Source organism: Musa acuminata, chromosome BXJ3-11 (assembly GCF_036884655.1).
Source record: "Musa acuminata AAA Group cultivar baxijiao chromosome BXJ3-11, Cavendish_Baxijiao_AAA, whole genome shotgun sequence".
Classification (NCBI taxonomy): Eukaryota; Viridiplantae; Streptophyta; class Magnoliopsida; order Zingiberales; family Musaceae; genus Musa; species Musa acuminata.
In genome coordinates, this window is record NC_088359.1 from 686,397 (window position 1) to 710,589 (window position 24,193).

A 24,193-nucleotide genomic window follows, 5' to 3' on the forward strand; every position below is an offset into this window, starting at 1 on the left:
ATGGACCCGATAGTTGCCAGCATATATACGCGCATCCTTTCGCTCCACGATCTCAATGCCTATTTAATATAGTGTTTCACTGCCAAAATGAGTAGGGGAAGCTTATTCCTTAGTTTAACAGCTCGTTGACTCAACTTTTGACCGGCACTCCTTAGAAGGTAAGCCGTGGCAACTCGTCCGTGGGGTTGTTCCACGCCCTTCTCTTGCACCCAAAACAAGCAAGCGAGAAAAGCATGGGTTGGCGATCGCTCGAGTTGTCCTGTATATATATATATTGTCCACCTAAAGTGTAACGTCCCTCTCTCTCTCTCTCTCTCTCTCTCTGTGCGGAAGCCTGCAAGGGAAGAGAAGAAGCATCTTTAAGTACTAGTAATGGGGAGGGAGGTAGCGGGTCATCTCATCATTGACACTGCACTCACACAGTAGCGCAGGTTGATGGAACACCACATCTTCCATGGTGGGATCCGAGTAATTGTCACAAAGGTCCGCGTCACAGCTGACCATCCCCCGACCGGCATCGAGTGGAAGCGAGCGTGTTCGTCCCCACAAGAGACGGGGGGGCCATCCCTCCACCCACCTCCTCCTCCTCCTCCACTGTCGTGCTCTTCCGGAGTCCTTCGAGAGCTTGATGTAGGGTTGATGGAGCCCGCCGCCCACTTCGCCCTACGTTCACTGAGCCACCTGGATTCCCAAAACCTAAGATTTTTGTTGTTCCTTCATCAACTCTCACATCCACTTCAATCAACCCATCAGTCTGCAAAATTTCTTCCCTAAACACCTCGGCTGTTCTCTGGTCCCTCTCGAGTAAATTTGCAGTGGCTGCACCATTATACATTTCGGGGGGGGTCTAATCTCCGGTAGACTCCTTTTATGGATGGAGATCAAGTAAATGGCCAACATACCTAATTCTACTTGGCTTTGGATACTGCCTTGTCAGAGCTTCTTCTGCTTGTACTTCGCCATCGTAGTACTTCCGTTTGAAGTTTGATCTTTTTGAAGCTTATATTCGGCTACGGTGATCTTGTTCCACGCTTACTGAACTCATTCTTAATGAAGTACTTGGTATCTTTGACTTCGATAGACTATGGTTCCTTATTGCAGCTGACATCTTCTTCAGGCTTTTGTGCGTGTGTATATTCCACAGGCAGGCTGTTCAAATTGTCCTTTATACACTGCTGAAGCTTTTGCAAACTAAATCAAGGATTAGAGCAGGCACAGAAAGTTGCAAGTCTGGTCAGCAGGCGGGCTTTTGATAAGAAAGTGGAAGAACACAGTTTGGTCAGCATCGGACGAGTCAACGGCTGTTCGATGGTTGCCACAAAAGTCAAGAGAATAAGATGCGAGTGGGTCAATTGGTCGATATGCGATCGCGCGTGGTTCCCGTTGTGGAGCAACACTTTCTTCGAGTTCCAAGCATCCTTCCTTGCATGATGGCTGCTGGTTTTGTGGGTCACGTCTGTCTCCAATGGTGGACCCCATCTCCTCACACTCTTATTTTGACTTTTCAAATCTATCAACATTATATATATATATATATAATATTAGGGCAGAAATATTCATATAGCAATTGAACACCTCACATGATAATGACTGGATTTTAATGTGAATTTATTTTATATATATATATATATATAATTTAGAGTAGTGAGTGTGATCTTATTTGTGGGCGGTGGACCACTGACCATTTCCCACTTTAAAAAGCGTGCCACTTTCATCGGTCAAACCCCCCAGAAAGGAGGGGGCATTTGTGCCCACACAAATGTACGGTCGATATCCACATTGCAACAAACAAATCCCTAAGACACGAATCTTAATGTAATTAGATAAACACATATGGGTATGTGCATAGGTCGATCATGTTCGATTTAGGATAAAGTCAAAGCTGAAAACGGATCGAATTCGAGCGGGTCAAGCGACATCGATTCGAGTCGATCGAGATCCAGATCCTGTGTCGGATCCAGGCGTTCCCTACTCATCACCTGCCCAAAGTGGCGACTACAACCTGCACTTTCTCCCATGGAGTTGCTTGAAAGCTGCTGCGTCAAAGGGAGGAGAAGTATTGCAGCGAAAGGAAGGTTGATGGTCCCTTACCGGCACTAATTATTGCTACCAGCAAAGCCCGGGGTGAGGTTCGAGAAGAGAAGCGATAGATGATAACGAGGGAAGAAGAAACCAACAAAGAAGACTCTTTTATCTCTCCGTCGTGCTTCTGCAGCAGCCCCACCAATATGGCCACCGAAACTGCGAGCTTTTGTGTTCTTCTCAAGGGAGACTTGGCTAAACAGCAGCCCCAGTACTGCTCTTAGATCTTATGACCTAAGTATTATTGATTCAAGTCAAGTAGTGGTGGAGATGGAGGGGAGTGGGAATCTACAGCAAGTCAAAAAGGAAAAGATAAGGCTTCAATCTATTTATAATCTACGCTTCTGCCTCCTTTTCTCTGTGCTTGTTGGCTTTCAACATGCCATGAGAGCTGAGCTAACACAACAACGCAACAGCTTTTGCTCGCTGCTCTTATTTTATGACCCTTATCCCTGCAACCCCATCTCTGATTCTCTCTCTCTCTCTCTCTCGGCTTTGTACAAAGGGTTCTCCCCCCCACACACAGCCTCCTCTTCCTTTTGGTTCCATTAAGCATGAGCACCATGGCGCTGGAGTCATGGCTGAGCCGAGTGAAATCGGCCATCTCCACCGGGCTGGACACCGTGCGAACGACGGTGAACGCCGACGCCGCCAGCTCCATTCTCAACCGTAAGAAGGCCAGTAGCGTTGGTATCCTCGCCTTCGAGATCGCCGGACTCATGTCGAAGCTGCTCCACCTTTGGCGGTCGCTCTCCGATGCGCAGATCGCGCGACTTCGCAACGAGACCATCGCTCTACCAGGCATCAGGAAGATCGTGTCCGATGACGAGTCTTTCCTCCTCGGCCTCGCCTGCGCGGAGCTGGTCGAGTCGCTCCGCCTCGTGGCGGATTCGGTCTCCATGTTAAGCCAGCGATGCAGCGACCCGGCCCTACGAGGATTCTGCCGAAGCTTCAGGGAGTTCTCCGACTTCGGCCACGACGCCAACCGATGGGCCATGGGATGGAAGGAGATGGACTCGAAGGCCAAGAAGATGGATCGGTACGTGGCGTCGACGGCGGCGCTATACAAGGAGATGGACGAGCTGTCGGAGGCGGAGCACAGCCTAAGAAAGATCGTTCACTGCGGTGGCGGATACAACCGGATCATGTCGACGAGCAGGCTCGCCATGGTGGCTGAGATCCAGCAGAAGATCTTCTGGCAGAAGCAGCAGGTCAAGTACTTGAAACAGACATCTCTGTGGAGCTGCACCTTCGACGCCGTCGTGTCGCTGCTGGCACGGTCGGTGTTCACGGTGGTCGCCAGAATAAAGCACGTCTTCCTCGTCGGCAGTGAATCATATCCCTTGCCTCGAAGCCTGTCGGGGTCCGCTGCAGTGTACCCGTCCTCCGACACTGTTTCGCTGCCTTGGAAGTTCTCGTCGGGGCCACTGGTGCTGTCGTCGAAGCACGAGCAAGGTGGCTTCTTCGAGACCAGCTCGACGATGCTGGCACCGCCGCCGTCGACGCTGGGCGCGACGGCGCTGGCGCTGCACTACGCGAACTTGATCATCGTGCTGGAGAAGATGATCCGTTCGCCGAGGGCGGTGGGGGCGGAAGCGAGGGACGATCTGTACGGGATGCTGACGGCGAGCGTGCGGGGGCAACTACGGGCGAGGCTGAAAGGGGTGGGGTGGGGGTCGGCGCGGGACTCGGGGCTAGCGGGGGAGTGGAGGGCGGCGTTGGCGCGGATCGCGGAGTGGCTTGGACCGGTGGCGCACGACACCATAAGGTGGCAGGGGGAGCGGAGCTTCGAGCGGCGGAGCGCGTCGGCGCCCAGGGCCAACGTACTCCTGCTGCAGACGCTCTACTTCGCCAACAGGGTCAAGGTGGAGACCGCCGTGACGGAGCTACTCGTGGGGCTCAATTACCTGTGGAGGTTCGAGAGGGAGATGAGCGCCCTGGCGCTTGCCGCAGACCATGGAGGACTCCAACACTAAGCGAGGGAGTCCCACTGGTACTGCTTCCATATGTTCATCCCTATTTGGTTCGAGTTCAAGGCCGGGGTTGAACTGGTTTGTACATGGCCACATCGTTCCTTCTCCTTCCATCTCTTGTTCTCTGCCATGTCCAAACTAACATGCAGATCGAGCTTTCATTTCTTTTCTCTGTAGTTTCTGGGAACTTGGGAAACCTGATGGTGAATGAAATAGCCAAGTTTGGGTTCCTCTTTGTTCTCTCATGTGCCATGTCCTCGCGTATAGCTCACACATCTGAATCGCCGGTGAAGTTTGGAATGACTAACATGCACAACATCCATGAATTTGCACTACCCAAATTCCATGCCACTAATTGTTTAAACTAATTCTTAAATGATTTATCCACTCAAATCTATGTTTATCATGGGATAATTAACCAAATCACTAACCTAAAATGGTTAAGCTCAAATTATTGACAGTAACCCCATCAAGTCATAAACCAATTCAAATCTTTAAATACTCCCAATGTGAAAATTCGATTCGGGGTGTTACAGATGACTAGTTGTATATGTATGAATCTCATCGGACTTGAATCCAAATACAATTATCAAAATAGGAAAGGAGTTCCGATCCTCTGTCATCCCTCCTTGGAATAGATGTATTATACAACAGAAGATCCATAACCTAGTTGATCATTAAGTAGAAATACACATTTGACAATCGAGCATGACGCTGCCTGCTCTCAGAGTGAGGAATGGCAAAACGAAAAGGATGCCCTTGCATGAGGGATTTTAGCAGTTCAAAGCGGCCGCAGTCTCAAGGCTTCCTTTCGATTCCATGCTGTTGATAACTTTCGAATAGTGATCCGTATTAGGCAAAAACTCACTTGCCGATACGTAAAAGGTTGAAGCAGGCTGATCACCACTGCCTGGAATTTTGACCACAAGCTAGTGTCGTTGAGTACCTGCAATCAACAAATGATACTCAAGCCATGATGATTGAGAAGTTACTGTTAAATGTATCTTTCAAACAATTACCAAGAGATTGACACAACCAAATGTATCAGGTTGCTGTAGATCCTATGACAAACAAGATCCTGTGTAAGAATGGAACAGTGTCATGTTGGCAAGCACACAATGACTCTCAAACATGATGATATCATCTTGACAAACTTCTTTCTATTGCCCTAATGTTTCAGCACAAGAAATTCCTTGCACCTTCTCCAAAAGCATCATGTTGTTCCTTTGAAAATTAGAAGATAAAGCTGATAAATTGTTTATTTTCGTAGCAAATAGACACCAACATCTCCAAACTGCTTTGCCGTAAAACATGGATCCAAGCCCAAGCCACAAGCATCCGAAACAATTCTGTAGCCACTGAAACCAAATTTTCTCTTTTTCACCACATAATGGTGAAATCTGCGTTGTGTTTTCACTGGTATGAATCTTATGCACCGATCCAAACCATTAGGCCTTTTTCACCAATAATCTCCACATGCGCAAACCCCATGCTCAAAATGGTGAAATATCGTAGTATCCTTGATGATAATCTCGCGCTCAGCAATGCTCGAAATGAGCTTCGCAGCACGGTGACAATCCCCGCACATCCGAAGGTTCATCGTTATCCTGATTGGGGTTTTTGGGGTAGTATTTACGAGCACAAAGGCGATTGCTAGCTTTTCACTATGCACCAAAAGATGACCCTCCTTGTCTTCCTCCTCAACGTCATGAAGAGCAGTCTCGGTCTCAGTAACATATCCCAACTCCTTCAGCCTCCTCATTAGAACATCCAATTTCTCATAGATTTCTTTAGATTGTGGGTGCGACCTATCACCTATATGAAAGGTATGTACCTTGTTCCAAAGCTCAACATTACTACAGCCAGGCAGTTTCTTGATTCCTTTGTTGGTCATCAAATTCCTCACCGACACAACATCTTCCCACCTTCCAGCTCTAGCATAGATATTGGACAAAAGCACATAATAGCCAGATTGCTCCGGAACTAATTTGAATAAATGATCTGCAGCAGCCAACCCGATTTCCATGTTTGAATGCACCCTGCAAGCACCTAATAATGCCCCCCACACTCTCTCGTTTGGCTTTATGGGCATCTTCAGAATGAAATCATAAGCCTCATCAACATGTCCAGAACGGCCTAGGAGGTCCACCATGCAAGCATAGTGCTCGATCCTTGGAACAAAATGATAGCATTCTGTCATACACTTGAAGTAGTATTTTCCCTCGTTCAGCAGTCCCGAATGACTGCAAGCAGAAAGAATCGAGATAAAGGCAACAGGATCAGGTTTCAGGCCTGATTTCCGCATCTGCTCAAAGAGAGCGATGGCTTTCTTTCCATGCCCGTGCATCCCATAGGCTGATACGATGGAAGTCCAAGAGACAACGTCCTTCCCGTTCATACCATCAAACACCTCCCTTGCAGCCTCCAAACTTCCACAGTTGGCGTACGCATCCACCAGAGCATTCTCCAGCACCAGATTGGGGAGCATTCTTTTCCTCTCGATAACTTCATGTATTTTCTTTCCAAGAGAGAGAGCCGACAAGTCACCACAAGCAGGCAGAACACTGGCAAGCGTAACCGCGTCGGGTTCTACTCCAGCCATCTCCATCCTTGAGAAGAGCTCTACTGCCTCTGCTGACATCGAATTATTTGCATATATTGCAATCATCGCGTTCCAAGAAACCAAATCTTTCTTACCCATTTCGTCGAACATTTTTCTTATAAGATGTATATCGGTCTGATTGGTGTTTGACATAGCACTCTGATTGGTGTTTGACATAGCAGGCAAGATACTCGCCATAGTACCGGCATCAGGTTTCGGCTTCCGCAGTGCAACCATCTTCTCGCAGAGCTCGATAGCACGGTCGTACTGGCCGTTCTGTGCATACCCAGCAATCATCGCGTTCCAAGACACAACATCCTTAGTCGGCATTTCATCGAACACGCGTAAGGCGTCTGACAATCCCCCGCACCTCCAGTACAAGGCGATAAGCGTGTTGCCCACGAAGATATTGGTGTCGAGGCCAAGCTTGGTGACTGCTCCGTGGAGTTGAAGCCCGCCGGCGAGGTGGTCGGAGGCAGCGCAGGCCTTGAGGACGCAAGGGAATGTGTAATTGTCGGGCCTCACGTGATGGCGCAGGGACATGTCGGCGAAGAGGCGGAAGGCGTGGCCGTAGAGCCCGTGGTTGACGTAGCTCCGGATCATGACGTTGAAGAAGACGGCGTTCTTATGGGGCGCACCGTCGAACACGCGGCGGGCCCCGTGGGGGTCTCCGCACGAGGCGAGGGCGCGCATGAGCTTGATCTGGACGGCAGGGTCCGAGAGGAGACGCGGGCGGTGGAGGAGGCGGGAGTGGAGGGACCGCAGGGTGCGCGGGGAGCGGCAGTCATCCAGAGCTTGGATTAAGGCGGCATTGCCGCCTTCATAGTCGCCGCCTCCGTCGGCGTCGATGGGCGCGGTGAGTTCGTGGGAGTAGTGGGAGATGGCGCGGGGGAGAAAGAGGAGTCTTCGATGTTTGGTCTCTCTGGATACGTAGAGGACAGTGGGAGCAGCAACGACGGTGGCCCTCGTCAACATGATACGATTAAGCCTTCCCATTCGCCCCTATATAATTAATGCACACAAGGTTTAGGTTGAGAAGGGGCAGGCACAGAGCGAGAGAGAGAAACGGCCCGATGGAGGAAGCCTCGTCCCTCTCCAGATTACAGCTTCCTCGTCGGAGACTATTGCTATGCGATTTGTGCCGACGAGGTCTGCTCTCCCCTTCTTCGTTCAAGCTGTGGCTAGTAACCAGCTCGATGCATGGAGTACAACCTCGAGGAGACGGGCAAACTCAAGTAACCTTTGCTTTCTCAACTCTTAAGAGAATAGGCGAAACCGAGTACCTAAATTCTCTTATCTATCCAGCAGAGGAGCTCTGCACAAGTTCAAAGATCATTCGAAAATAATGGAAGACAATAATTATCAAATCCTCACCAATGATGATCAATGCTACTAAAAGTAGATTGTCCGCTTCATTTTCCAACAAGCATCTCATCTTGCTTATCATCATCTTTCCTTCCTTTCCCTATAGAAGGGAATCTCATGCATCCAATGTATGTCGGACAATACCAATGTATGCAGTCCCACTCTCTTATCACTCAGCCAATCTTTAGTCATCTTATCTCGTACATAATTCTCTGTCAGTTGGTATGCATAGGAATCAAATCCTGCTTGTCGATGGAAAATAAAAATACTATGATTTAGTTGCACTGCAGGCAGGAATTTAGTTGGTCTTTTCCCATGTTAGTTGATCGGAAAGAAGGGAACACATGCAGAGGAACCACGTGATCTTTCATGCCCCCCTCTCCTGTGGGTTGTGTGGGACACCCGTGTCCATGCAAGGAGAAGGAGAGGGAGAGAGTGTGTGCATTCTACTCTGCTCTATCCATCTTCCCGTTCTCTCTCTGCTTCTTGGTTGGTTTCATTATTGTTCCTGTGCCTATTTCATAGATAACCAAAGCCATGGAGAGAGAGTGAGAGAGATTTGGGATGGATATGGGAAAAGAGAGGGTCAGGTTGTGTCCTTCACAAGCCCAACAATGGCACTGAAAGATTAGCCCGACACGGCACACACCCATGTCTTGACCTGCCGTCTCTCTCCCCCACCGCAATGCCATTGTGCCAAACTTCCTCGCTCTATATATAGCACCCGTTAACTCCCCTTTTTCGACTCGAACAACCGCCGTTACTCCACTGCAGTCTGCCGCTGGTCTTCCATCTCAAAATCCCAGCCGTGAGTTCGGAGAGATGGCCATCGGGAAGGGCAACAAGCTTCCGCAGGCGGCGGCCATCAAGCAGATGCTGAAGAGGTGCTCGAGCCTGGGGAGGAAGCAGGGCCTGGACGAGCAGCTGCCGGGGGACGTGCCCAAGGGCCACTTCGCGGTGTACGTGGGGGAGAAGCGGAGCCGCTTCATCGTGCCCATCTCCTACCTGAAGCGGCCCGAGTTCCAGAGCCTCCTCCGCCAGGCCGAGGAGGAGTTCGGCTTCGACCACGACATGGGGCTCACCATCCCCTGCGAGGAGGTCGTCTTCCGTTCCCTCACCTCCGTGCTCCGGTGAACGCCTCGCAGACCGAAGCACCACCACCGACTGCTGGTGTTCCTTCTTTCTTTTTGTTCCCAAACCCCACATGTACTGCTGTGGGTTGGACTTGTAGATCTTAGAGCGGCCTGCGTCACGCGCCCCCCTGTGAAAAGTGACTCGACTAGAACAAAGGAAAACAGGGCTTCTTCCCCTGTTCGTATGCATCTCTCCTTTCTCAGATGCACTGTTCTCGCATTTTACTGCGTGAAGAATTCATAAACTCAAATCACCTGGTGAACAAGAGATCATAGAAGCTTTTGCCAGAAGATGGGCTACATAGGATAAACAAATGCATTCGATCCTGCAATCATGCTGATGACAAAGAAGAGGGGTTAATATGGTGCAAGGAAAGCTTGAGAGCTTTCGAACTTTGGCATCAAAACTGTCGAGCAGTAGTAACACATGTAACTTCTCAGTAAGTTTGCACAAGAAATCTCTTTCTGCTGGACAAAAGTCTTTTACAGACACAAAGAAGTCAACCAGACAATCCAAATTGTCAATCTCATACCCTCCATCTATGGCACCACTTTGGCATGATTAGTAGACCAAGAGGCCAAAGAGCTGATTCATCGTTGGCTCTGTCAAGACCATGATCCAGATGAGACCGGACAATTGAGATACGGTGACTCTTAATCCACCTGTCTTCCATGAAATCAAATCAAACACGAGATAAGGAAAGCAACTCCCGTTAGGACACTCGGACTGAGCTCCAATCGCACAAACTTGCTTCCGGAAGGAAGGCTTCATGCTGCGTCGGCAGTTCAAAGGTAAAACCAGCAGTCCCAAGTCATCATCACACTCTTGTTTCAAGAACATGAGAGCTTTGACCATGGCAAGTGCAGGAAGTCATCGAGTGGGACTCCTCCACGGTAGCTAAATCCTCCCAGTCTTGAATGTCTAGTTCATGTTCCTTCTGCACTATCTGTTAGCCGTCCTAAAGTGCATGTGATCGACTGAGGTCTCATTCCTGTTCTTTGCTTGTACCTGATGAGCGAGAGAAACAGTACCTGATGAGCGCACCCATGTGTTCTTTGCTTGTTTCTGCCACAGACATATTCTCTACCCCACATTTTGGTCAGCAGCAGTGACTGCTTTGGGTTGGAAGGATCAAGCAGGGCAAACATCCTTATGAATCTCAAATCTGCAATCCACAATTTCATCCAATAGCAGCTGCTCCACTGTCTTCGATCAAAACCAGGAAGGGTTAAACACATGAACAAGCATCTGTCATCAACTTTTAAACCTTGTTTGATGTTTCACCATCCTAGATTTTCTTACATGCTAAATTGAGATGGTTGACTCCGTATCCAGACATCTGAACCTATATTTATATACTCTTCTTTCGTTCTTCCTTTCCTTGTCTCATCTACTTTGCAGTGTTAAATTTGGATTAGTACCTCAGTTCTTTATAAGAAACTAAAAATATGTGGATGTGTATGTCCACCTAAAACATACTAGTTATTAACTTGAGGCTATTATGGATCATCTCATCCTCGCCTTTGTCATCAGTAATCCAAGATAAACTAGTGCTGATTCATAGTTTATGCTCATGACATCTAATCTATAGGACAAGCATCATCTTATGATCTAGGTGAGGAATTTTTTGCCTGAACAAGGAGAAGACAGTAAGGACCAGTCAAGTTTGCATTGCCTTCTCTAAAGATAAAGAGAAGGCTATTACTGAACGTCTTATCCTCGCCTTTGTCATCAGTAATCCAAGATAAACAAGTGCTGATTCATAGTTTATGCTCATGACATCTAATCTATAGGACAAGTATCTAGGTGAGGAATTTTTTGCCTGAACAAGGAGAAGACAGTAAGGACCAGTCAAGTTTGCATTGCCTTCTCTAAAGATAAAGAGAAGGCTATTACTGATCGTCTTATCCTCGCCTTTGTCATCAGTAATCCAAGATAAACAAGTGCTGATTCATAGTTTATGCTCATGACATCTAATCTATAGGACAAGTATCATCTTATGATCTAGGTGAGGAATTTTTTGCCTGAACAAGGAGAAGACAGTAAGGACCAGTCAAGTTTGCATTGCCTTCTCTAAAGATAAAGAGAAGGCTATTCCGGATCGTCTTATCCTTGCCTTTGTCATCAGTAATCCAAGATAAACAAGTGTTGATTCATAGTTTATGCTCATGACATCTAATCTATAGGACAAGTATCATCTTATGATCTAGGTGAGGAATTTTTTGCCTGAACAAGGAGAAGACAGTAAGGACCAGTCAAGTTTGCATTGCCTTCTCTAAAGATAAAGAGGTGATAAGAAGAAGAAGAAGATGCTGTTGCAGAAAATGAATGGTCCATTACACATGGAAGGTTTCAAGGAAGCTTGAACCTTGAACATGACCCAAATCCAATATTTTTGGTGAGACACTGCATCGTCCTTGTCTAGCCGAATCAGTCGAGGATTTCAACCTAGGAAGTTTATATATATAGAGAGAGAGAAATCAGGAAGTCTTTGTTCATTCTTCTGTAAGATATATCAATAGAAATCTTCATGTTGCTATTCCGAGCACTATGGCACTTCAAAAAAGTTTGACACAGAGAGAGAGAGAGAGAGAGAGAGAGATTGCATGAGCCTATCTCTATCTCATTTGACAGAATTATTAGGTCAGTAATGTTTATTCAAGATAACTACATGGCAGAATTATTAGGTCAAGAATTATTTATCCTTGTAAATGCAACATTATTAGAAACAAGAATCATTCCAGTGATTCAAGAAAGAAAGCAAAGGCAAGTCACATGGTTGCTACCTTATCCTGGCATTATTGGCATTGATTTATTGCTCCAAAGTCTATGCGAAAGATATGACTAACTTAAATATTTATTATAGTGTATATGGATCATTACAAAATATAATAATTATATGATTTTTTAATTAATAATAAAAATAATATATATTTGTTTCAATCATTTCATGATGAGGAGATCATTATGACATTATTATTATGATTCCCATGATTTAAGAGAATCATGATAATATATTAACATCATTTTGATGATTAAAAATTATGATAATATATTATCATAATTCATGTGATTGTGAGAATCATGGCTCAACTTTCACCTCTTGTCTCTATAGAAATAATGTTCTTCCTGTTCAACCTTGTATTAATTTTATTTGTAAATAAAGCGAATTGGATGTTCCTAATATTATGTTCGAAAAAGTTTATTTTAATATTATATTTCTCAATATCATCCTTCCTAATATGTTCCTACAAGATGATTCTCCCATTAAATATATTGATATTAGACATGAGTAAAAACACATATTAATGAGACAAAAGGGTTGATAAGAATATATACAAATTGGACGGAGGATAAGACATGAGAGACATATAGCTCACTATTTGAACTTTGTCATGAACAAAGTAAAAATTGATAGTTAAATATTTTATCCGAGAGTAAAATATAAGATTAACACGTAGATATTCTCTTAAGATATCATCATAATATATAATTAGAGATTAAAAATATGATAAATAATTTTTTTAAATAATGATTGAATCTAATAAAAGATACGATAGCCTGTTGCTTGAAATTTCAAGAAATTTCAAACTCATTCATCTCATAAGCCAAGAATGCTTCCTCAATCACACATTCATCTCGTATCATTTTCAAACTCTTTTAATTTAAAAAATATTATTATCTCCAATAATAATTCCCATGATTTAAAATGATCATGATAACATATTAACACAATTTTTATTATTAAAAATCATATGATATATTGTCATAATTCATATAATCGAAAGAATTATTAGATTTCTCTTTCTTACTAATATCATCTTTCTCAATTTCATCCTTCATAGTACTATCCTCTACAATATCTATTTCCTCTACCATGTATATTTCCAAGTGGAAGTTCATTTTCTACTTCCACTAATACTTTTTGAGACACATAAAAATAATTAATTCAATATAACAGAATTTTATTGAGATTGTGTTGACTACCTACCTCACACAGAATCTCTGCCACGTAAGATGGAAAATGAAAACACCTCCTCACTACCTGACAAATAGGACACTTGTATTACAACCACCACCACTTGGCCTCCTAATCATTGCATCATAACATATGAACATGCGTAAAGAGAGGTTGTTGGCCAATCACATGGAAGCACTTTTTTTCTCGGGCATCCTCCACCATCATCCAAGCGGTAGTACATTTTGACTGACGTAAGCAACTCAATCGTGTGATGCCTTCTTTTGTCATCAACGAATACAATGCTTGACGAGGGTAATAATGGCGACATGACGCGCCACGACGTCAGTCACACCTGGACAACACTCTGCCCGAGGAAGAGGACAATAATACCGACTCGACGTGTACTGACGTCACCCGCTCTCAGACAACGACTTCATCGTTGTCTGACCCCGCACGCTTGGCTGAGGCAGAGGAGGACGACGACCAAGGCTGGCCCATACCCTACGGCAGTTCGGTTCTCCACGCAACGCCAACGATAATGTCAGACGCCATCAGAGGTACGGTCCTGCTCCTGCAGGCAGGCACATCAGGTAACACTAAACTTACCTATAAATACCCCAGAGTTCTAAATGAAAAGGTGGCACTTCTTCATACAAAATCCCCTCCGCATCCACTAACTTGATCGTCGGAGGGGCGGGTCGAGCTTCCGGCCCGACCTGTGTGCAGGTACAAGAACGGGGTCACCCCTTCCCGACGCTACGGCATAAGCTTTCCTCCCGACTCGACGACCCGATCGGACCACCGTAATCGGCCACCGGGAGACCTCGAGGGATGCCGCGCAAGATCCCCGTCATTCGGACCCCCGACCAAACCACGTCGGTCCCGAGGCCACGACATAAAGTTGTTTACACTAACATTCCTTTAAAGTGACAGAAACTTTCATTGTTCCGAATATATTGTATCCTTTCTCTTCTCCTTTTCCAATATTTACACAAACATCAAACGAGTATTCATAATAAGATTAGTGACCGTTGTTTCCGACAATGGGACGTTGCATCCACCGCCCCCGGCATCGCCGTCGCGACCCCCCAACTAGCGTTTGGGGATGAGATGCCCGCCTAACTTCTAAAGCCATGCAAAAAATCATGGGTCAAAAGTACAAGATGATAATTGAATCGGAAGCTTCCCCTTCTTCGTGCCACCCACATGGGCGTGCACTGTAAAGTGAAATATATTATTATTTAGAACAAAATACATCTTTCGTACACTGGTCGAATCACCCCGTAGACTTTTCCTGGTCATGTTTTCTTTGACAGACGTGATTATGTCTGTTCATGCGCGTCCAGAGACACGTCACCCGGGAAGCTCGACGGGGTGATTCGGTCGTTTCCGGTCGGGAGTTTTCGTGATCCAATACGCTTCGTTCCTGGATTCATCCTGTGCGTCGTTCTTTCGTCTCGCCTCTCCCCTCCGCTCATCGCCCTTGACCCTATCTCCTCCGCTCTCCTCCGTCGTCTCGGACAAAGCTACAGCTCGCAAGTCCCCCTCCCTTCCCCACACTCTGGTCCCCAACTCGACGCATGTTGTTCAACGATCTTCTATCCCCTCCTCCATCCCTCGTGGGATAAATGTGAGCTTTACGACCACCTCTACCATCACTGCTGCTACCATCACCGCGGGGGACTGCCGCGGGCGATACTCGACGATGGCATTGGCCTTCCTCACTCTTCTCGCCTTGCTCCTCGCCCTCGCGTGGTTAACCCTCCCCGCCTCCGCCACCTCCGCCTCCTTTGTGGGCGTCAATTACGGGCGTCTCGGCGACGACCTCCCTCCTCCCCAGGCCGTCCCCCGCCTCATCACCTCCATCGGCATCGGCCGCGTCCGCATCTACGACGCCGACCCCGCCGTTCTCCACGCCTTTGCTAACACCGGCATCGAGCTCGTCGTCGGCCTCCCCGACAGCTGCCTTCCCGCGATGGCCGCCGACCCCGACGAGGCTCTTGCCTGGGCCCGCGCTAACATCCAGGCCTACCTCCCTGCTACCAAGATCGTCGCCGTTACCGTCGGCAACGAGGTGCTCACCAATGCCCACGATACCGGCTTCGCCCTCGCCCGCTGCCTCGTCCCCGCCATGGAGGCGCTCCACTCCGCCCTCGCCACCCTCGGCCTCGACGGCGTCGTCGCCGTGACCACCGCACACTCCCTGGCCGTGCTCGCCACGCCATCCTACCCGCCCTCGGCCGCCGTGTTCCGCCGCGAACTCCTCCCCTACATCTGCCCCCTCATCGCCTTCCACGCCCGCACCGGCTCCCCGTTCTTCGCCAACGCGTACCCCTACTTCGCTTACCAGCGGGATCCCTCCCAGATAGCGCTCGAGTACGCCCTCCTCGACCCCAGCGCCGCCAGCATCACCGACCCCGGGTCCGGCCTCCGCTACGCCAACTTGCTCCACGCGCAGGTCGACGCCGTCTACCACGCCATTGCCGCGGCCGGTGGCGATGCCGGGAAGCGGGTTGAGGTGAGGGTATCGGAAACAGGGTGGCCGTCGGCAGGTGACCCGGACGAGATCGGGGCCACGCCGGAGAACGCCGGCAAATACAACAGTAACCTGATCCGATTGGTGTGCCAGAAGAAGGGTACGCCGCTGGTGCCCGGGACGCCCCTCCGGGCGTACATCTTCGCTCTCTTCAATGAGAACCAGAAGGAGGGGCCGAAATCGGAGAGGAATTACGGGCTCTTCAAGGCCGACGGCACACCCGCCTACCATCTCGACATCAAGATGCCGCCGGAGGACGACACCACCTCGGGCGGAGGCAGCGAAAGCGGCGGAGGCGACGGAGGCTACGAGGGCGAGCCCGACGGCGCGTCCTCCTCGGGCTACTTCGGCATCTCCTCCGCAGCGGTTAGTTACTCCGCTAACAGCATATCAGCGTGAATCCCTTTATTTACTGGGCTCTCGTATTCTAAAGCTGCTTTATAAATCGTGCCGTGGGCGCAGCAACAATGGAGGACGAAGGCTTCAGTGGCGGCGGCGGCGGCGGTCGCAGCTATTATCTTGCATCTGCCTTCTTTGGGTGGCTTTGACAGCTGAGACGTGGAAGAAAGCAACCATTGTTTCAATAAGCTTCGGTGGGATCTGTAATCGATTTAGCTTAGGACAATTGGCATCATCTTCCGTAGTCCAATGTGTTGGAAAGATGTTTGATCCAAAGTCTTCATCTTTTTCCTCTTTCATTCTTTTAATTGATTCTAGTTTTTGTTTTCTCTCATTTGCTTCGTCTTCTACTAATTTTAGATTAAATAATATTTTTTAATATCAGGGATGTACCTTTGAAACAGTCTCCATATTTTCTAAAATTGAAGGTCTGTCTTTTTAGTTGTAAAGGGCAATTTCCATCTTGTAAATCATTGTTTTATGGGTGATTTTTTTAAAAAAAACCCTAATTTTAGTTTCTTCAATATAGCATGTCTATTTTGAAAAATATCCAAATTTTTTTAGGAAGATAATATTATTATTGTAGAACCGATTGGATTTACATATGATTAAATTAGAGAAAAAATCGATTCTTTTATCATACATTGTACATCTCAATCAACATGACCTATATTATATGATCTTTCATTTTCGAACTTTTTCGTATTCCATCGTAGTTATTGATCTTTCTCCTGTTTTATAATCACCAAACAACGAGTGTTGATTTAGAATTCATTATTGTCGCTACTAAGGATTCCTTTCATTTGCATCGTCGTCTACACTGTCATGAGCTTCTAGAGTGCATATCTTCATTTCTACAAATAAATTTTTAGTCACCCTAGAAACAAATTTCTAGGGTTCTATATCTGAACATTAGGATACTTGTTGCTCATTTGTGTTGATGTTTAGTGTTCTCACCATTGTGAAGCTACCTTTGTCATCTGTACATGTCAAATATTTTGAGCATTCTTCTGTAAAAAAAATATATATATCTTTGTCATTTGTAGTTTTGTAAAGTTTAAGATGCCTTATATATGATGTATAGTGACATCTAATATTGGTAGTGTACTGTGGTCAAACAGTATGGGTTGTGGACATCAGGTTTGCCCATTATGAACTGATTAGATTTAGGGCTGTGGTTAAGAACCATTGAAACATTGACCCAAGGATACTATTTGTTGTTGACTGCTATAAAATAGTGACCATGAGTAACTTGGTAAAAATAACTTGATCAATTGTAACTACTAACTAACATGGTGAAATACTACTCCAAATCATTTGAAAGTTAAGTGAAAGCATTGCATTGCATTGCATTATACCCAATATGAACTTCTATCTTAATTTTTTTTAAATTAGTGAATTTTTTTAGATAGTTTTTTAAAATTTTCAGTATATGATGAAGAGTATGATTTTTTTTCTCCTCTTTTTTTTTTTTTTTTTTCTATTTCACTGAATTAAGATAGATTTATATAATATTTTCTAGCATTTGACCTTCTAAATAGGTAATAAACTAGGGTAAAAATTTGATCTAGAGAACATAAGTCATGGTATATGATACATTATTTTTGGGGTTAGATCAAATATTGTGTCTCGTATATTAGGAGTGATCCAAATCAATTGACATTTTCATGAAAGTTTTGAATTGGACCTAGATAAATATATATCAGCATGTTTAGTAATTTATTTTTTTGATATTTTTCTAATTTTTTCAATATATGAATGGTGTGTCATTTTTTTATTTTTACTTAATTAAGATGAATTTATATTTTTTTTATATTTAACCTTCTAATAAGTAAATAACTTATGGTAAAAAAATTATGTACAAAATATAAGTCTTGATGAACTAATTGATCTTTCATACTCGGGCTCTCTCACCACCTTATCCAAGGTTGACTCTGATATTAAATGTCACGACTTGAGTCTAATGAGTTAATTGGTCAATAACTTCGTTTTCAATCTCAAACCACTGATCAAAATATTTTAACTAAAATTATTATAATAAACTCATCAGACTTATATAAGTCAATCATAGTCATTGCCCACTTCAGAAGTGGGACAAATTGGGATATCATAATTTGTCCAAATCATTTAAACTTTTTATGAAAGCTTTCAATTAGACCTAGATGATCATATGTCAATAATTTTCTAATTCAGATACTATTTTTGATTTTTTATATATTTTTCAATATTTGAACAATATGCTATTTTTTTTCTTCTTGTTTTATAGAATTATTTTTTGATCAATTCTCCTTGGTTGAATTGAACAATGCTTATTAATTTATAGATTTTTCATTGAATGATGAACTCTAATATCTTTTTTGGCTTTACACAGTAATTAATCATGTCAGTAAGTACTTATTATACATGTAGAACTTCCAAAGCCAATTGTAACACCGTTGATTTAAGCATAGGTTTATTTTACATTCTCTTACAATTAGTTTCCTTTAAATTATCATAGATGTTTTTTTAATTTCATCTTTGTAATTCCAATTATTGGCAACCATGGAACAAAAATATATTTCCAAAAGCCCTTCTGAATTAAGTTTTGTGGATCATTTATTTCACTTTCTTAAAATTCCTACTAATTAAAGCCAAGCAAACTTGGTCTTATTATGATAAAGGCAGTATCATTTCGATATTATAAGGAGTCTTTTATTTGTATCTCATGAACTAATATCAGCAATTATAGAATGATAGTTTGAAAACAATAAGTTTCTAGTGAATGAAATCAAATTATCATTTTCTTAATCTATCACGTACCGGAGAAGTCATTGATTTGAAAGTACATGGAACTCGTAGGTATCTTACAATAAAGAAGGATCAACTTGTAGGGATTTAGAAAAGGGGATGATACAATTACATGTATTTAAAGATGAGGAACAGTGATAGATTCTATATGCTATATGTATTTGCATATATATTATTTTGTCAAAACAATTATATATTGCAATGGTCATTAGTATCAATCATTGATAGTTTAGAAATTTTAAATAAGAACTTGCAGAAAAGAGAACATAGAAATTCAAATGAAACGAGTGTATATCTGTTTGTTGTTTGAAAGATTGGCTACTCGTATTGTAGGGGAGTTATATAGAATATAATAATTTATAAATTATTATATTATTATTGGTTATTGAATCGAGATACTACAAGTCTATTTAAAAATATTTAATCAATTTTTAATTTTTATTATAAAATTTTGGATTCCATCAACTGAGTTTGAGTAGTTTTGGATGAAAATTAGGAAGATTTAATATGGTTCGATATAAAGAATGATAAATTTCGTCCTGCTTAGTCTTAAATTTAGAATTTTGAAAGACTTTTAATGTTTGTGTTTGTTTTATCACGAAAGAATGACAAATAAAATGGATGAGGAATTACTCAATTATTATGTTTCTGAATAAATTTATAATGATTTTGGTTATTGGATGTCTCATCCGTCTTAATCGTTAATTTAATTATAGGTCTCGATTTTTCATAAAAGGAAAATATTGTCGGTTGATTCAAACGCTAGCATAGGGATAGAGGAAAAGAAAAAAAATCAAAGATTTTACATAGTATTTTTATTTATTTATTCATTTTTATCGAAAAATCAATCTGATTTATTTTATACCCTTTGCTCGATGAGAAAATAAGTCAGATTTTACGCGATCAACAAACCCATGGAAACTTAAAAGGAATGATGGAAGAGAATAAAAAGAAAAGAAAGGAAAAGAAAAATCGAAATGAAATAAAGAATAAAATAAAAAAAAATAAATAGATATTCCAAATAAGTAGAAGATAGAAGAAGAGTTAGGGTAGTCTTGATATATATATTTTTTAAAAAAAATATCACAAATCATTTTCCCATATCGCCTCAAATTATCTTACAATTGTTTTACTAATTTATTATGAAAAAACTAACAAGAAAATAGAGTTATAGTATGTTACTGAACCAAAATAGAGTTTATTGAAGAATACCGATAAATTCAAATTTAAAATGAGACTCAAATTCGTTGGACAGGAAAACTTTTTTTGATAGTAAAAGCATTTTGGTTATTTTACAAACGGAAGGATTTTCTACAGGAAAGATTCGATCAAAAAATAAAATAAAATATGAACAATTTTTGCGTTATATCGAAATAAAATTTGTGAATGGAGAAGACGACTGTCGAGTTTGTCGGATGGATACTAAAGGAACAAAATTGGAAAAAAAAATAAAAAAAATAATTGTCAGGCGGTAAAGCTTGTCGCCTATAAAACCCCTTTCGAAAATGTGGGGGTCGGGATGTTTGCGCTTCCGGAGCTAGGGTTTAGAAATAAGGTTTAACGGGAAAACGAGGAAGCTCCGAGCAGACGCACCCCGCCTTGCTCTCGGCGATGGCGAACGCAGCGCCCGCCGCGAAGCCCGTGGACGAGTCTCTTTGGTGGGACTCCTTCGTCGCCCTCTTCGACGAGCTCGACAAGGTTCCTCCCTCCGAGAAGCTCCCGGATCACCTGGTATCAACAGCCCACCCCCTCTTTCGCTCTGCTGTTTCTTTTGGAAGGGACGGCTGATCATCGGTTCTTCCAGGCGGAGAAACTCAGGCGAAACCACGCCTGGTTCTTGAACTCGGTTACGCTGTTCAAACCTCCGGATCAGACATCGAGGCTTGCGCTGGATTCTCGTGAAATAGCAGTTGGATCACATCGAATTTTAGTGAAGCCTGAGCTCAAAAATGCTGCTCTTCGATTTAGCGAACTCATGGTATCTCCTATCTTTTCTCCCTTCCCTGATGTTTCACTCAGTCAATTGCGTTAGCATCGTATCTCGTGTATGTTAAACTTGATTGACACAATCTTTTTATTTAAAAACGTGTGGCCAATTACATAAGCTGTTCTATTGTTTATACATCTGAATTGTCGTCTAAATTTGCTACCATGCTACCATACAGATCACAGGTTATGTAGTGATTTTTCCATCCTAGAAATGTTTAGTTTGTCATGGCCTGATTGGGGCTTTGGTCTTTGGAATACCTCTTTGCATCTCATTATGCTGTCAAGGTACTCAGGGTAAATGTCAATAATTTTCAACGTCGAATGAGTAACTGTATCCCACCGAACAGGAACCATATATGGTACTAATAAAGCAGTTGTCTTCTTTACTAATTTGTTAATATCTTAACAATCTAGTTAAGCATCTTAAGCCAAAATGTTTGCCTGACTGCTGATTGCTTGACTACGAAGTCTTCGCAACTTTGAATCAATCTTCTTGTTTTTATCTGATCTTTTATCATAAGCATGCGATGTAGACAATTATGGTACTGGCTCAGCCATTTTCTTTTCAATTCAACAAGAATGGCTTGTCTTGTTTTTACTTTCAAATCCTTTCTACAATATTCATATTGATCAAATTCCAATGGAGTGTTTTGCTGCATCTTCACCATCTTTAGGTTGTCAGTTTTTATTCTACATCTTGCAGTATTCCTTGTGATCTGGAGTGGTTGAACATGTTTGTGTTCTATCATATGGTATAGAAGAGTAGTCTTATGCAACTGTTGAGTGATCTAAAAAAAAGGTATTGTTGTTTTGGATGCCCTGAGGCCATCCTTTTCTGGATGGCACTTGATAAACACTTAGAGGTAAACTGATAATGTCTCAATTGGAAGAAGAAGAGATATAGGAACAACAAATATATAACAGCTAGAAACGATGACATTTGATAAAACACAGAAATTATAGTGTTGCTGATTTCTGGGTTATCTCCCTTTGATAGAGTTGTGAACTTGATTTTGTTCTAATGAAGAAGAATAACAAAACAGATATTGACAGGTTAGCTGGAATTTCAAAATGTTGTATCCATTCATAGCTTCCATATGTTTTCCTTCAAAACTCTAGATGTCATCATATGTATCATGTAGACATGTACTTCCTTTGACAAGTGGGGATGAAACAATACTGTTGAAATTACCCATTGGGAGTCATTCTGGGGTGACTGGATCCACCAAGGCATCCATGGGCTGCCCAATCACATGATGATTGGGACGTGTTTCTGTGCATATGATTCCTGCATGTGAATAAGTCCTAGGGAAGTTTCTGCATTTTGCTTGGGCTAGTCCATCAGTGAGATGGCATATCTTCTTCATTGAAGATTTTACCTGAACATTTGGGACTAAGGGCCCGTTATTGTAGTCAAACAAGCATGATAGTTAAAACATGTGCAGCATTTTCATCTGTATACTCATTCATGCCAATGAAGTATTGTAGTCATGCTCATCCTTGAAAATTGCAGTTTTGAGTCTGATATGTTTATTCTTATTACTGCCATCATCTTATGGTGTTGTTCATTAGATAAACCTTAGTTATGTTTGTGGAGGCACAAACTGGTTTTCTATGGATTTTATGGTGGTCAACTTGGACCCTGATACTATATGTCTTATAACATTAGTGAATCATGTATTTCCAAGTCTGCTGTGGCACTTTTTTCTTTGAACTTGCAAATGGTTAACTTGGCATGACAATTTTATATCTGTGCTTCGTAATTTGAATTTTATGATATGTGTCTCAGTCTTTAAACTGGATTTCTATGCTGTTGTAACTGTAATTTCAGTGTTGGTATTTATGACCCACATGATAGGAAACTAAAAAAACGAACCAAACTAAGATCCTTTGATATCACATACTTTGTGAAAGCATAAAGAGGTTTATATATGACTTTTGTGCGTAAACATGATGCAACTTATTTGTTCATCTTTAAAGCATTCTGAGCTTTTCCTCTTCGTAATGAATGTTGGAGTCCTGAAATAATATTTTATTGGTTTTTTAGTGCTTAAATGAGGTGCAGTCATACATCCTTGTCCATAGATCCTACGGGATTAGTAAGTTAGTTGCTGACGTTGAAGACAAAGAGTTTCTGCATTCTGTAAGTGGTTTTCTTTCATTTACTATGCCTATGTTCTATATTGTTTAGTTTTTAATGTTGCAATTTTGGATTCCTCAGTCTCATTTAACTTTATATCTTGTATGTAATATTGTTCTCTCTCTAAATTATATCAAGTTGCTTGATCATGCCTTCATCTTGTATGTAATATCAATTTTGGATTCCTCACTCTCTCTTGATTCTTACTTGGGTCCCATGTATTTTTTGTCCCCATTTTCTCGTTGTCTTGTCTTAATTTTCACAATTTGGTTTTTTCTTAATTGGAAACATCATGTGAAAAATGAATTTTTTATTTGCATACCATTGGTTCCTGAGTGACATCTAAATTGCTGCTTATTTATTGTAAATGTTACAAACTGGGTGTACAAATACTTCAACTAAGTTCATTGCATAAATAAAACTAACCCTTAACATTGAGAAGCCATAGTTCATCCATATTTCAGGCTTCTCATAAGGCCAGGATGCCATTGGTGAAATGTTGGTAATGAAGTTTAGGGCTAAAGGCAGAGTTGACAACTTATTTCATGAGGTGTTTTTAGGTCTCGTAATTTGATATGCACTTGTACATCTATGGAAACATGGAGAGAGTTAGGTGCTTGGCTCTTCTTCCTGCCTTATTTTTCACCTGTCCATTTTGTTTTTCTTTTGCTCCTCCTATCCTTGGCAGCTCTGTCTCCTCTGTCCCTTTTATGTGCTTCCGTATTGGTTTGCTTTGCTTCACCCAAGCCAGCATCACCGTTTTGTGCCATCATTTGTTGGTCCCTTATTCCCTATGTTGCTTGTTATTGACATTCTAACCTTAAGGTACCATTGCATCTCTTCCACTTGTTGTCACCATAAAATTCATAATTCGCATAATAGCCAATATTACATAGCACATGATATCCAGCACATAGTTCATAACTTCATATATTATACTACTAAAGTACTGAGAATGCTGCAGAAGACAGACGAAGTAACTTTTTTACATTGAAAAAGAGCTGTTAGATACAGTAGAAGGTATAATTTGTAATCGATGGTTAAGATTTGAACAATAGCCATCTGCCTATGTAGTGGTCCTTTGCTATGTCATAGTTATGTCAAACCCACAACAGTATTAGACTACTTGTTGTTATGTTCCTATTTACATCATTTGCACGATAAAATAATATATCCATTTGTTGCAGTCATTTTCTTATGGAGACAAACATTACAGCCTTGGCAC

General features: G+C 42.8%; 5 protein-coding genes across 6 annotated transcripts in view; 4 read left to right on the forward strand and 1 right to left on the reverse strand.

The window, feature by feature from the left end:
- The first annotated feature begins 2,222 nt into the window (after positions 1-2,222).
- On the forward strand, positions 2,223-4,285 carry LOC103970102 (protein PSK SIMULATOR 3). The gene has a single exon (XM_009383745.3). The coding sequence runs from the start codon at positions 2,637-2,639 to the stop codon at positions 4,056-4,058; it is 1,422 nt and encodes a 473-aa protein (XP_009382020.2). The 5' UTR covers positions 2,223-2,636; the 3' UTR covers positions 4,059-4,285.
- Positions 4,286-4,621: 336 nt separating this feature from the next.
- On the reverse strand, positions 4,622-8,021 carry LOC135653208 (putative pentatricopeptide repeat-containing protein At3g49142). The gene is made up of 2 exons (XM_065174886.1): positions 5,075-8,021; positions 4,622-5,001 (listed from the first exon to the last, which is right to left on the reverse strand). Exon 1 carries the CDS (start codon positions 7,651-7,653, stop codon positions 5,515-5,517), a length of 2,139 nt encoding a protein of 712 aa, XP_065030958.1. The 5' UTR covers positions 7,654-8,021; the 3' UTR covers positions 4,622-5,001; positions 5,075-5,514.
- Positions 8,022-8,605: 584 nt separating this feature from the next.
- On the forward strand, positions 8,606-9,406 carry LOC135653211 (protein SMALL AUXIN UP-REGULATED RNA 51-like). Its single transcript, XM_065174889.1, has one exon. The coding sequence runs from the start codon at positions 8,845-8,847 to the stop codon at positions 9,154-9,156; it is 312 nt and encodes a 103-aa protein (XP_065030961.1). The 5' UTR covers positions 8,606-8,844; the 3' UTR covers positions 9,157-9,406.
- A 5,181-nt stretch (positions 9,407-14,587) lies between these two features.
- On the forward strand, positions 14,588-16,386 carry LOC103970105 (glucan endo-1,3-beta-glucosidase 10). The gene is made up of 2 exons (XM_009383749.3): positions 14,588-16,019; positions 16,116-16,386. The coding sequence occupies exons 1-2, from the start codon at positions 14,823-14,825 to the stop codon at positions 16,206-16,208; spliced, it is 1,290 nt and encodes a 429-aa protein (XP_009382024.2). The 5' UTR covers positions 14,588-14,822; the 3' UTR covers positions 16,209-16,386.
- Positions 16,387-20,348: 3,962 nt separating this feature from the next.
- The window catches only part of LOC135653207 (uncharacterized), a 45,672-nt gene continuing 41,827 nt past the window's right edge, over positions 20,349-24,193 (forward strand). For both annotated transcript variants that reach the window (XM_065174884.1, XM_065174885.1), the window contains exons 1-3: positions 20,349-20,570; positions 20,644-20,817; positions 22,876-22,971. In XM_065174884.1, the coding sequence (XP_065030956.1) occupies positions 20,451-20,570; positions 20,644-20,817; positions 22,876-22,971 (390 nt within the window). In that variant the 5' untranslated portion in view covers positions 20,349-20,450. The remainder of the gene's footprint in view (positions 20,571-20,643; positions 20,818-22,875; positions 22,972-24,193) is intronic.